The sequence below is a fragment of the Nannobrachium achirus genome (genome assembly GCF_963921795.1).
Source record: "Nannobrachium achirus genome assembly, chromosome: 12".
NCBI lineage: Eukaryota > Metazoa > Chordata > Actinopteri > Myctophiformes > Myctophidae > Nannobrachium > Nannobrachium achirus.
This window is the reverse complement of record NC_137832.1, coordinates 46,237,524-46,249,956: the sequence shown is the minus strand read 5'-3', so window position 1 is coordinate 46,249,956 and position 12,433 is coordinate 46,237,524. Positions and strand designations below refer to the sequence as shown.

The 12,433-nt window shown below is 41.1% G+C and overlaps 1 protein-coding gene across 1 annotated transcript; it reads left to right on the top strand.

The window, feature by feature from the left end:
* The first annotated feature begins 696 nt into the window (after positions 1-696).
* Positions 697-10,569, top strand: LOC308295842 (STAM-binding protein-like A). The gene is made up of 10 exons (XM_080738907.1): positions 697-813; positions 3,785-4,026; positions 4,165-4,240; positions 4,327-4,422; positions 5,271-5,676; positions 6,188-6,312; positions 6,507-6,644; positions 7,860-7,972; positions 8,206-8,305; positions 8,504-10,569. The coding sequence occupies exons 2-10, from the start codon at positions 3,824-3,826 to the stop codon at positions 8,558-8,560; spliced, it is 1,314 nt and encodes a 437-aa protein (XP_080595033.1). The 5' UTR covers positions 697-813; positions 3,785-3,823; the 3' UTR covers positions 8,561-10,569.
* Positions 10,570-12,433: the final 1,864 nt, after the last annotated feature.

Sequence of the window (12,433 nt, the reverse complement as noted above, 5' to 3'; positions counted from 1 at the left end):
TTGTCATCACAATTGTGTTTGTGGGGAGGTGGGGCTAGTCCTTCACCAGGAGCCGTCCCTGTGACAGGTCAAGGATGTCCAGTCCACGATCACAACACCAGAGGCAGCTCCACTAATCATGTTCAACCTAGATTTAACACTATAAAAGGCTCTATTTTGTTCATATACCACCAACATGTGGAACGCCCTTTCGCAAGCTTTAAAGGAGTGCAAATCCCTATAGCCTTTCAAAATTGGTATGAAAAGTCAGGCTGCTACTCGAGACTTAAATAGACTATAAGCACCCATGTTTCTACCCCCCCCCCCCCTTTTTTTATCCCCATTTTATGCTTTTGTAATTGATGTTACTAGTAGTACTATGTTCTATCCGTCTGTCTTTCAATGTTATATGAGATACATAAAGTGGGTCCTGTGTAATTAAGCCGTAAAGCTTAGTAGGATCTTCTTTTAGTTGGCCTTGTACCAGTGATTTGTGCTGTCATGAAACTGTACTTTTTTCTATTGCAAACTGCTAATAAACTCTTCAACCAATCAATCAATCAATCAATCAATCAATCAATCAATCAATCAATCAATCAAAAACTCTAAAATGTGGGTCTTGCCCTATGGTCTTGCCTTAAGCTAGATGCAGAATAGAAGAAGGCAGAACCGCCTCTACTTCCGGGATTATGACGTCAAGCGGATGTTGTTATCATCGCGGAAGTGTACAGAATGGTGTAGGTGCTGCTCGATAAGCAACTAATCTTATGTCTACTTTATTTATTGTAGCTTTGCGTGTACGCGAGAGTTCAGTCCTTTCTGTGGTGTGATCAGGTAAGCGAGCAAAACAGCCCGTTTCAACGTAAATGAACCAAACTTAGAGACTGTAGCCAGAACGTCCTGGCTTAGTGAACAGGTTATACCAGCTAGCAAACGAGCTAACGCAGTCGCAAATCAATGCCTGTCACTAACAGTGATCAAAGACTAGAGATACATGATAAGAAAGCCGTTTCCAAGGCGACTGCCGAGACTCATGCCAAAATGTCTGTTCGCCATTACGACAGATTCGCACGCACTGTTGCTGTTAACTAAACGCAACTAACCATCACAACCCCCGGAGGCCTGGTGGAAGGGTTTGACTGAAATCTTCCTTTTCAAATTACACAAATGAAATTCTCTCATTTCTGAGAGATGGTATGGTGCCCTGTCGTTATTATAAGTCCCCTCAGTTTGAAGTTTGAACGGTCTCTACTATGCCAATGTCACTGGAGGTACATTATGGTGCTGAATCCTGATTGACTGCAATCAGATGTCATTAGTGACTATTATGCTTGTTCGTGCATTACTTCTGGTTTTAAATCTCAAATAGCTAGGCCCTGAGGTTGTTGGAGGTGTAGCTGAATTGTAAATGAATAACTAAACCAGGATTTCTTTTATTTCTCATATTGTCTGCCCCTTCCAACAAAGGTACAGTTGGTGGATTGTGTGAACAAGAGATTTGAAGATGGGGATTACACATAAGAGTACTCAGAGTCAGAAGACTGTACATTATAGCTATTATAGCTATTCATTATAGCTATTCAATGTTATATGAGATACTTTAATGGTTTCCTGTGGAAATAAGCTTAGTCTTTTCTAGGATCGCCTTTTAGTAGACCTTGTACCAGTGAACTGTACCGTCATGAAACTGTACCTTTTCCTATGCAAACTTCTAATAAAGTCTTCAATCAATCAAAGCTATAACCTTCAGGTTATCGAAATTAAGAAGGAAAGAAATATTTCTGATGCAGATTTTAAAATCTCTAATCCGTAAGCCACCTTCAGATGCTGTGTATGATTTTTAATAATAGATGATGTGTAAAATGATGAGGCTGTAGGTTAAGTAAAAGCTAGCCGCAAATTGCAACACTAGATTTTTTTATAATCGGATGAATCTAGGGTTGCAATACCTCCCATAGGCAGCCAATGCATCAAAACAGTTTTTTGCTATCTGATTGTATTAAACAACGTCAAACTCACCAATATTGCGGCTCTATGGAAAGCTTGGAATTTACTCTTGCTATCTGCAAAGTGTTTGTTTCTGAAAAATCCACTGTATAATTGTTATGATTTATTTTCTGTCAAGAAATCCGAGCAGACATGGTTTATTTTCTAAGTGTTGAACTTCGGAAACGCTTGTCTTCTATAACGCCATGTCCCGCTGCCTCCTGCATTATGTGACATTTAGAACCAGGTGGTCACAGTCACAGGACCGTTGAGGGATTTTCCACGAGCGCTTCCAAACTCCAGGACTTAGAAAGAATAATCACCTGAACCAAATGTCTTGGATAGAAAGTAACTCATAACATGTCTACTGTGGATTTTTCTGAAACAAACACTTTGCAGATAGAAAGAGTAAATTCCAAGCTTTCCATAGAGCCACAATATTGGTGAGTTTGAAGTCGTTTAATACAATCAGATAGCAAAAAACTGTTTTGATGCATTGGCTGCCTAATGTGCCTATGGGAGGTATTGCAACCCTAGATTCATCCGATTATAAAAAATCTAGTGTTGCAATTTGCGGCTAAGTAAAAGCCTGGGGTTTGTTACTAGCAGGCCAGGCTAGTTTGTTACAGCTGTATTGCGTGCTTAAGCTGATCAGTATCGAGAGAGTGTCAGTTATGCTGCAGGGTTTGCCAAATTAGCATTTTAAGTTACATTCAGCACGGGCCCTCCTCACCTGGGAACATTACCGTAGGCGTAGTTTAGATGAATAACAGTCGAGAATTTACCTTGGCATCGTAGTGAAGAAAATCAACTGATCTGATGCAATAGTAAAAATTTATATAAATATTTGTGCCAACTACTGCGGCCACACCTCTGTGGCTGAAACATTCTCTCCCCTTTCCTCTCATACTCCCAGGTCACTTTCCCTCAATTTTTTACGGTGACTTTGTTTTTGTCAAACCTTGATTTTTGGCTGGTGTGGGGCTAGGAACCGGTGTTTCAAAAACAAAAGTGACCAAGGCTGAAACACTGCTCTGATGATCTTAACAACAGACTGTTGTGAACGCACCCGCTGGAGTGACGGCAGTGAACTGCACAATGCAGGCATGTGAAACTCAGTCTCAACTATGACACGAAACATTGATGTTGTAGCAGTAGTAATTAACTTCATGACTAAAAAAAATAATTCATTGTGGGCTCGCTGAAAGGCAAGACCAGTATGTTATACCAAAACTTTATAGACCAAGGTTTTTCTCCTCAAAATAATTACCGACGGTACAAAGGCAGGGCCCTTAGCCAATGAGGAGCAGTGTTCATGGTGACATCACCACCAACAAGTGCGACCTGATATAAATAACAACACCCACATGAAATCTTTTGTAGTATGTTCTTCAAAATCTTTTGATACTAAAGTATATAAAGTATATAAAATGTAGGAGTCTGAGAAGTAATGTTGGTGCGCCTGTTGGTTTATAACATCAAATTAAAGAAAGTTTCAGAGCATACTTGCCAGCATTAGTCAGAAATGGATACCACGTGAGGTAGACCGTGTTCAGTATGCCCGGAACCCCATATACGGAGATAACTGACCTTTTCTATACTCATATATCCTATCTTTGGGCATGACCGACACCAGGGCTCCATATATGGATATGACAGCAACATTACCGTGATGACACCAGCAGCACCACAGCCAACGACATAAAAGGCAGAGGAATATTAGTTAGGTTAGATAGACATAGATAACCAGATGAGTCTTTCGTCTTTTATAACTATAGTTGATTGAACTGGTGACTAATGTTTATGCCTGTCTTCCTAGTGTGTCAGGTGGAGGTGAAAGGAATCAAACTGTGTGATCATGGCAGACCACAACGACGTTAGCCTGTCACCAGAGGAGCGTGTCCGCGCTCTGACCAAGAAGGGGAGCTCAGTGGAAGTCAACGACGACGTGCCCCCGCGGCGTTATTTCCGCTCTGGCATGGAGATGATCCGAATGGCTAATATCTACATAGAAGAGGGCAATATTGAGCATGCGTTTGTCCTCTACAATAAGTACATCACGTAAGTGTTTTGTGTGGCTACTGTCTTGTTTTGAACTTGACATGTCTGTTGAAGATGGCATGACTAACTGATCTTTTGAATTAACCGACAACATGCTTTTTGTATGCGTTAATGTTTTTTTGTTTTTTCTTTCTCAAGGCTCTTTATCGAAAAACTTCCCAAGCATAGAGACTACAAAATAGCCAACATCCCAGAGAAGAAGGACACACTCAAGGTAGTTTAACGTTAATGTGTCCTTTACAAATGAGTAGAACAGTTTGTTCAGGATAAACAATTTCTATACTTTGTGTCTTCTTTCAGAAACTTAAGGACATTGCCTTCCCTCAAGCAGAAGTCTTAAAGAAGGCTCTTTTGAAGAGATTTGAGCAAGAGCATGCACAGTACCTTGTCAAAAAGGTAAATTCCATAAATGAACAGGATCTGTGGTATAGCTCCTTTGTCTTGCCATTGTTACACATGTATTGTGAATGTTAACTATAATTTTATTAATGTACTTCACTGCTATTAAAATGAAATGCTGCAGTGGACATTAAAAAGACAACAAGATCAATAAAAATGCAAGCAACAAGGTTAAGGAGTATGACATTTAAACTAAGGTGTACTAACTGTAAGTGAACAAATGAAATAGGAACAGAGTTGTACTAAAAGTATGAGGCACAAAAAATAGGGCCAAGGCTTTGCAATCGGACCAGAATGGGCCAATCAACTTATTCAAGATAGAACACTTCACATTAATCATTTTATACCAAAACAAATCTTTTGAGACAGGGAAGGTGGACAGATAGTGTAACTGAAATGATATTGTCAAGTTGGCCTCATACCAGGTTGACTGATTGTCTCAATTGGTGCTAGCGAGATTAAAATTCTCAGTCGCCATGACTAATTTCTGTCATTAATTTGGATTCCATAGAAGCCACTATGTCTTCTATGAAAGCATGCTGTGCACCGAAAATAGCAGATCTACAAGATCATAACACTTGTAGATCTGTTGTGAGCTTGTAGATATGCTACTTGTGGTTATTACTTATTTTAAGAGTCTGAAGTAAAACTACAGTAGTGATAGATATTTAGGAGCATCTTCCATAAACATGAATGGGCTCAGAAATGTCATAAAATAAAGCCTCAATCCATCATTTCTTCAACTGGTTGGCTGTACATGGAACAGCAGCAACATAGATTTAGAACATCATCGTTGCATTTTCACTCATGAGATCTTATTTTGCTTTGTTCCGTGCAATGTACAGAAAGCAGAGGAGGAAGCCCTGGTCCGTGAGCAGTCCAAACAGAGGGCGCTGGACGCGGAGCGCCAGCGCGTGGTGGAGCTGCAGCGCCGCCAGCGGGAGCAGGAGCAGTTCAGTGCCTTTGAGGAGATGATCCGCCGCCAGGAGCTGGAGAAGGAGCGCCAGCGGGTGCTCCTGGAGTTCGCCACGCCCGGCACCCCGCCCCCTGACACGCCCCTCATCCCGGGCATCCAGGGCCCGCCGGTCGGGACGTTTGCGGTGACGCCCCCTCACAGCCCCGGGGACATGTCTGGCGGCACCAACCACAACCACAGTCGCCCTCCTCCGGCTGCCACGCCCACCGCCGGTCCACCCACCTTTGACCGATCGCTCAAGCCAGGCTCCCTGGTGGCCAGCCCTGGGAACAACAGTGAGTTGATCTCATTCGGAAGTGAGGGGGGACTACAGGCTTTAAAGGAGTAGTTCACCCCCAAAATGACTTTTTTTCTATTGATTACTCACACCATGGAGAGTTCAATAATGTTTTTTTGTTTTTTGTCGCATTCCTAAGACAAGAAATTGATTATAGTAACCCTGACGGTTTCCCCATCCAGTGCCATGCATCCAGGGACATGCATTTGGGTCCCCATCCGGAATCAAATACATTTACTATAATCAATTTTTTTGTCTTAGGAATGCGACAAATACAAAAAATATTATTGAACTCCATGAGTAATCAATAGAAAAAGTCATTTTTGGGGGTGAACTACTCCTTTAAGCCTTATACCACCCCAGCTCCAAAGTGTTTGTTCTTTGCTGAGCTGATGTTGTTTGACCTACTTTATTCAATCAGTTTGTATCATGCATTGTTCCAGTACAAAAAAATAATAAATAAAACAAGAAAGTTTTTCCAAAATCAGTCCGTTACTCTATATTTGCAGATACAATGTCGGATGCCATTCGGCAGTTGGCAGTGCCTGCTGAGTTGTGTCGGAACTTCCTCAGGTTGGCAGAGGCCAACACAAGCAGATCTGTAGAGACATGCGGTATCCTGTGTGGCAAACTGGTAAGAAAAGAAACGTCAGCTTTGTGCAGTATATGAAGTGTATGAAAGTATATGGAAGTGTTTTTCCGTTTAAGCATTTTTCCGTAAGAGTTACTTTGTCTGTGAAAATGACATGGCCTTTTCATTCAGGACCCGAACTGGGATATACAGCATTTCTGCATTGTTTGTAGTAATAATTTTTTTGTTCTCTACAGACCAGAAATGCGTTTACCGTGACCCATGTGATAGTGCCAAAGCAGAGTGGTGGACCTGACTACTGTGACACGGAAAACGAGGAGGAACTCTTCCTCATCCAGGATGAGTACAATCTCATCACCCTGGGCTGGATCCATGTGAGTAAAGACAGCCCCAATTCACCCGCATGACTCATTTATACTTTCTTGCGCATGGCGTTGCACACCGAAAATAGACAATTTACAAGTTCACGTCTTGCAGTGAGACGCGATGAGAGCTTATAGATTGGCTATTTTTGGTATTCATGCGGCTTTATCTTGGAAATAGTGGTTGTTCCAAACAATGCTTGATAACGGCCAAAAAAAACTATTCGTTATTTATTGTTATTTATTGTGAGAATCGCCATAGAATGGAATTATGGGGACACAATAGTGAATATGTAGAAGTAAATATGCTGAAGTATGCCTGTGTCTGGAATTTCCTTCGGCAGCAATGAAGTATCTATCGATCTAATGTTTTGTCAGTCTTATCTATTTCATGTTAATTATAGTTTACTACAGTATGTTTGATGATATGGAAATTGTTCAAAGCCTGGCTCAAAATAACCCTGTGTGGGAGATCACACCGAGATGTGTTGCTAGAAACACATTGCCAGAAACATAGGAAACATTGTTTCCCTAAGGAACAGCATGCCTTATGTGCTCTTCTCTCTTGCTCCGCCAGTCACTTTTTTTCTAGTTAGACAGTCATACCTTCCGATGAGACCGGTAGATGGCAGGAACAATGTCAAAACGCAGAGGAAAGTTTGATATTAGACTCGACTCAACGTCTACTTGACTCATTTATGTCCTTGTGATTCAATTGATCAATCATTTACACATGCCCACTCCACAGGCCCACCAGGCCGTTTTTTCCCTGGGCATTTTGAAGCTAGGGCTGTTACGATATGACATTTTTTATGACTATGAATTGTCACTCAAATAATTGCGATTAAATTGTGTTTTTGTCGTTGATAATTACATTTCTGTTTGGCTTTTAGGCTTTGAAGTTGCACATGGCAGATATGACACATATCCTAGATACACAAATACACAAAATTACTGAAATATTTGACAACTTACTACTTAGAAAAATAACATTGATAGTGGAAATAGCCGATCTACAAGCTCACAGCGCAACACGTTGTGAGCTTGTAGATCTGCTATTTCCACCATTTCTGAAAATGTTTGAAAATATATAAAATTTTTCAACATTCAGGATTATGACAAGATAATTGCGATTAGACGATTATGTAATAATTGTGACAGCCCTATTTGAAGCATCTGCACCTGTATGTAAAGACTGAACACAGACTGCCTGGCCCGTTCTTTCAGACCCACCCAACTCAGACAGCGTTCCTGTCCAGTGTAGACCTCCACACACACTGCTCCTACCAGATGATGCTACCAGAGGCCATTGCTATCGTCTGCTCACCCAAGTTCAACGAGTGAGTCACTAGGCAGAAAAGTCCTGTCTGTTATTGATGTTTTTCAGAATGCAATTACACTGTAAAATCCTCCGTTAAAGAGTGTGTTTTGTACACTACAAATACGAACTCTGAGGATTTTACTGTGTTCTTTGTATATTTGTCAATATATTTCCCAACATGTTTTCCTTGAGTGTCTCGGTCCTAAAGTCGTTCCAAGTATGACAGGGTTGCTGTCTCTATTGCTGTTGCAGAATTGGCTACTTCAGGCTGACAGATCGTGGAACAGATGAAATCTCCACATGTAAACAGAAGGGCTTTCATCCTCACAGCAGAGACCCTCCTCTTTTTACAGTGAGTACACTTATATACTAGGGACACGCACGCACGCACACACACACACACACACACACACACACACACACACACACACACACACACACACACACACACACACACACACACACACACACACACACACACACACACACCTCTGAATATGAATGGTGTATAAGTCTTAAGCGATTAACCCATATCTGTTTCCTCTTTCAGCATGCAGATCATATCACCATCACCGATGGCACAGTGTCCATGTTGGACTTGCGGTGATTTTATACACTAACAGACTCTCTAAGGAAACACGTAGAACTGTCCTGTTCTAGAAAATACCCATTTTTTCAAGATGGTACCAAGCAAATAACTGGCTATGGGTTTGACCATTTTCAACGGACCTCAGTTGTTCTCAAAGAGAATAGCATTGGGATTTTCTTTTCTCTCTTTTCAACCCTTCTCAGCACTTTCCAAGCAAGCAACTACAGTCCACTTAATGGGCAGGAGAACGCTGGCTATTCAAGTACATTGTTTTGTGAGTGTGTGCAATGCCTCCCCCTCTTTGCCATTATGTCAAATTTGTGTCAATGATACTTTGCTTTATTTGACATTATGTATGGTTCAACTGGGTACCTTCTACCTTTGTTTCATATTTTATATGAAGGGTTGGGCAATGCCTAACAATCAAGTGCCAATGTGGTTTTGTTTATGAAGCTCCATAATAAATCTTTAGTTTTATCTAGTGAATACTGTATATTATGGGTGCTTTCAGAAATACGCTTTGAGAATCTGCTCCGATATCAGAGCTCTGGTATATTTAAGCACTCTGAATAGTTAAGGTCAGAATAGATTAACTAATCTCTCAACAAAACCGAGAGGGCACTGTTTTACCCTTTTCTTTGACGATGGGTTCCCAGATTGCTCATTAACTAACATCTTTTAAAACACATCCCATGTACAAACATGATTATTATCCATTTTGTTAGACTGTATATGCCGGTATATTTGTGTTGAATACTGTGTACCGAACAAGCTACAGTACAACCATCTCATTTTTGCCACGCTTTGGGGTCGAAGCGGTCAATGTGCGCACTGGCTGCTCCCAGAGAGCGACACTCAGAGAACTTTCAGATAGCAACTTGCTGGGCACTCTGAATTTCAGAAGACCACTCAGGTTGCGCTCTAGCGTTCTCGGAGTGTTTATCTGAATGCACCCTATATGACCTTAAATCAGTGGACACCCTTTCTAATATGTGTTTCTGATTACTGCCCTGCCCAGTAAATGGAAACCTTAATGCTACAGCTACAATAACATTCTAGACAAGTGTGTACTTACTACTTCCAATTTTGTAGCAATACTTTGCAGAAGGCTGTTTTGTTTTTAAGGATGACAATGCCTCCATCCCCCAGACGCTGCTGGTTTGAAATGTTTGTTGAGGTGAGTGAGGAAGAATTTTACTGGCCTGCATCGCTTAACTATTAAACTACTTTGGAATTGAGTGGAACGCCAATTATGAGCCTGGCCTGACGGTCCAACGTCATTAATGACCTTGTGAATGAATTGAAGTAAATTGCAGCCATAATGTTCCAATGAGTGAAACAACATTGGAAGCATGCAATTGTCTAGTTGTCACTGGGAGGTGGTTTGACAGTTAGACCATATTGTTCACTTTGTCCGCTGTGCCCTTTTGCTGACTACCTAGCCATGTACAAGATAATCAAACTATCACATCTGCAAGGTCTATTGCTGTGACAACCCCTCCCCCCCCCCCCCCCCCCCAAAAAAAGTGCTTCCTCTGTTCAAATAATGCATGTCATGCCTTTTTACTACGTCTGTATGAATATTGTTGTGTATTGTATAGGCCTACTGTCTAATGATGAATATCTGTGCTCCATACCATATGAACAAACATGGTCTATGAATTAAATAAATGATGACATTTGCTGGAACAAAGGGCACTAATCAGAAACACCATTACACTCAGCTAAGAGAAAACAAAACCAATTTTAACTCAGGTATTGTAGCAGTGTTGCTGCTCTGTTCTATAATTTTGTATACAAAATGCATCATGGTGTCATTCTTTTGAAATTATTTCTGCTTACAATAGTTACACCTGATTATTATATTTTTTGAGGGGATATAGTTAATTACAAAACAGAGCTCACACCTGTGTGATGTGTTCATACTCCCGAATGAAATGCGTGCAACCGGCAATATGAATGTACTGTACCTACTACTGTACAATTACCATACTCACCACCTGACCATCGTTCATACCAGCTTTGTTTCTGCCACACTTGCATTAAAAGAATATAGACATACTTATACGATACCCAGTCCAAATAAACCTATTGTAAATATACTGTATTTGTTTGTTTCAATGTGTGTGTATGTGTGTCACTGTATGAAGGGAAATATAGAGTGGCTGAGTCCTTTTATCACTGTACAACAACATCTAACTATTCATTTACCGAATATCTGTCCGTTCGCCGTCTGACCGTCTGTCTGCATGCTGACATCACTGATACTAAACAGTGTCGCCACCATGGCAACAATGCCTAACTGATGAAGACGGTAGTGCACGCACATCCGTGGCCCAGGTACTAGACAAACATAATCATCATGAAGGACGTATAGAGTCTGCACGCTGTAGTTGCTGGTCAATGTTTCGATCTTAATAGATCTTCATCAGGACATTTAACAATGCCTAACTGACATCAACAAAGCTCAACTGACATCACTGACTGACATCAGTGCCGAAATTTGGAGATTACATCACAGACTGGCCTGGACACAGAACACCATGTATGGGCATAAAAGAGTGCCAGCCAGACAGACGGATACAACGGTCTGGTTTCTCCAACATTACTTGACTCCTTCATTCAATCCCCTCATCGCACACCCCCAGGCACAGGACTAGTTATGATTACAGAGGTTATGTGATATGAAAATGGCATCACATTTAGGGCCCAGACTGCTATAGTTTGAAGTATGCAGACATTCATCCTGTACAGCACTGGTTCCCAAACAGTGGGTTAGGACCCATTTTTGGGTCACGGACCCATTTCCATGGGTCCTTAATTTTTTGTTTTTAATTATTTCAAAACATTTTCCAAAAACAACCCAAAAAGCTAAGATTTTCATTAAAAAAAAAGAAAACGTACGAAATTCCATTAATTAGAAAACAAATGTTTAAGACGGTGAAAATAGCTGATCTACAAGCGCACAACTTGGTGTGATGCGTTGTGAGCTTGTATATCTTTGGGAACCACTGTCTGCTTGGGAATCACTGCTGTACAGGACAAAAGGAGAATGAATTCCAACATCTGTACAACAACACAGATGTGTTGTAATGTAGTGATGACATACTACATTTTATATTGTCACTGTCGTGAAAACCTTATATGTCCAATACCATTCCTTTTTCATCATTTTTAATACTGTTACTGAACAGACACTATAGCAAATTAGCAACGATTACTATCAGCTTTCACTTTTTAATAAAATAAAAACAGGTGTTGTTTTAACCAAAAGAAACACAGTAACATGCACTACATTTAAATGAACACTGGGTTTTGTACTCTGTATGCTGTTAACTTGCATGTCCTGCTGTGGCCTATTCACTGCCACTTTGACCTCCGGCTGTCCTTGCTGCCCTCTGTCAGCATCATATTCATGCCACCCCCAAGATGCTACAACAAGTATCCTCACTGCATTGTGCAGGCTTCTCAGATGCTAGGACTAACCTTGTGTCACCAGACTTTCCATACACAGGGCTCTTTTTAGTTATCTCTGTCCTCTGCTACCATCTGCTGGCTGACATTACACTTCCCCTTCTTGCATGGACAGATTTTGGACTGAGTCAAGGGGCCCCAGCCTGAGGTCCCTCCTACAGGTGGTCTGACTAATGTGTGACCAGCAGAGCAAGTATGTTTCATTCTTATTTGGATCCTGTGTGAATGTGTAGGTCTATAGGCTATTTACTTACTGTCTATTAACTGTCTTATAAAATGCCTATGTGCTTTCTTGGCCCACACATTCCTTACAACTCGAGTAGTGTGTTTGCGACTTGCTTGCCTTGAGGAGCGTGTGGAGCCTCCATGGATCTTGATCCGTCCTCCTTGCCTTCTTGATAATGAAAACGTATTTAA

Excerpts from the sequence above, each read along its gene's own strand:
- LOC308295842 (XM_080738907.1), top strand. The coding sequence starts at position 3,824 with ATGGCAGACCACAACGACGTTAGCCTGTCACCAGAGGAGCGTGTCCGC. Across the intron at positions 4,241-4,326 it reads AGAAGAAGGACACACTCAAG|AAACTTAAGGACATTGCCTT; the intron begins GTAGTTTAACGT and ends GTCTTCTTTCAG. Across the intron at positions 6,313-6,506 it reads GTATCCTGTGTGGCAAACTG|ACCAGAAATGCGTTTACCGT; the intron begins GTAAGAAAAGAA and ends TGTTCTCTACAG.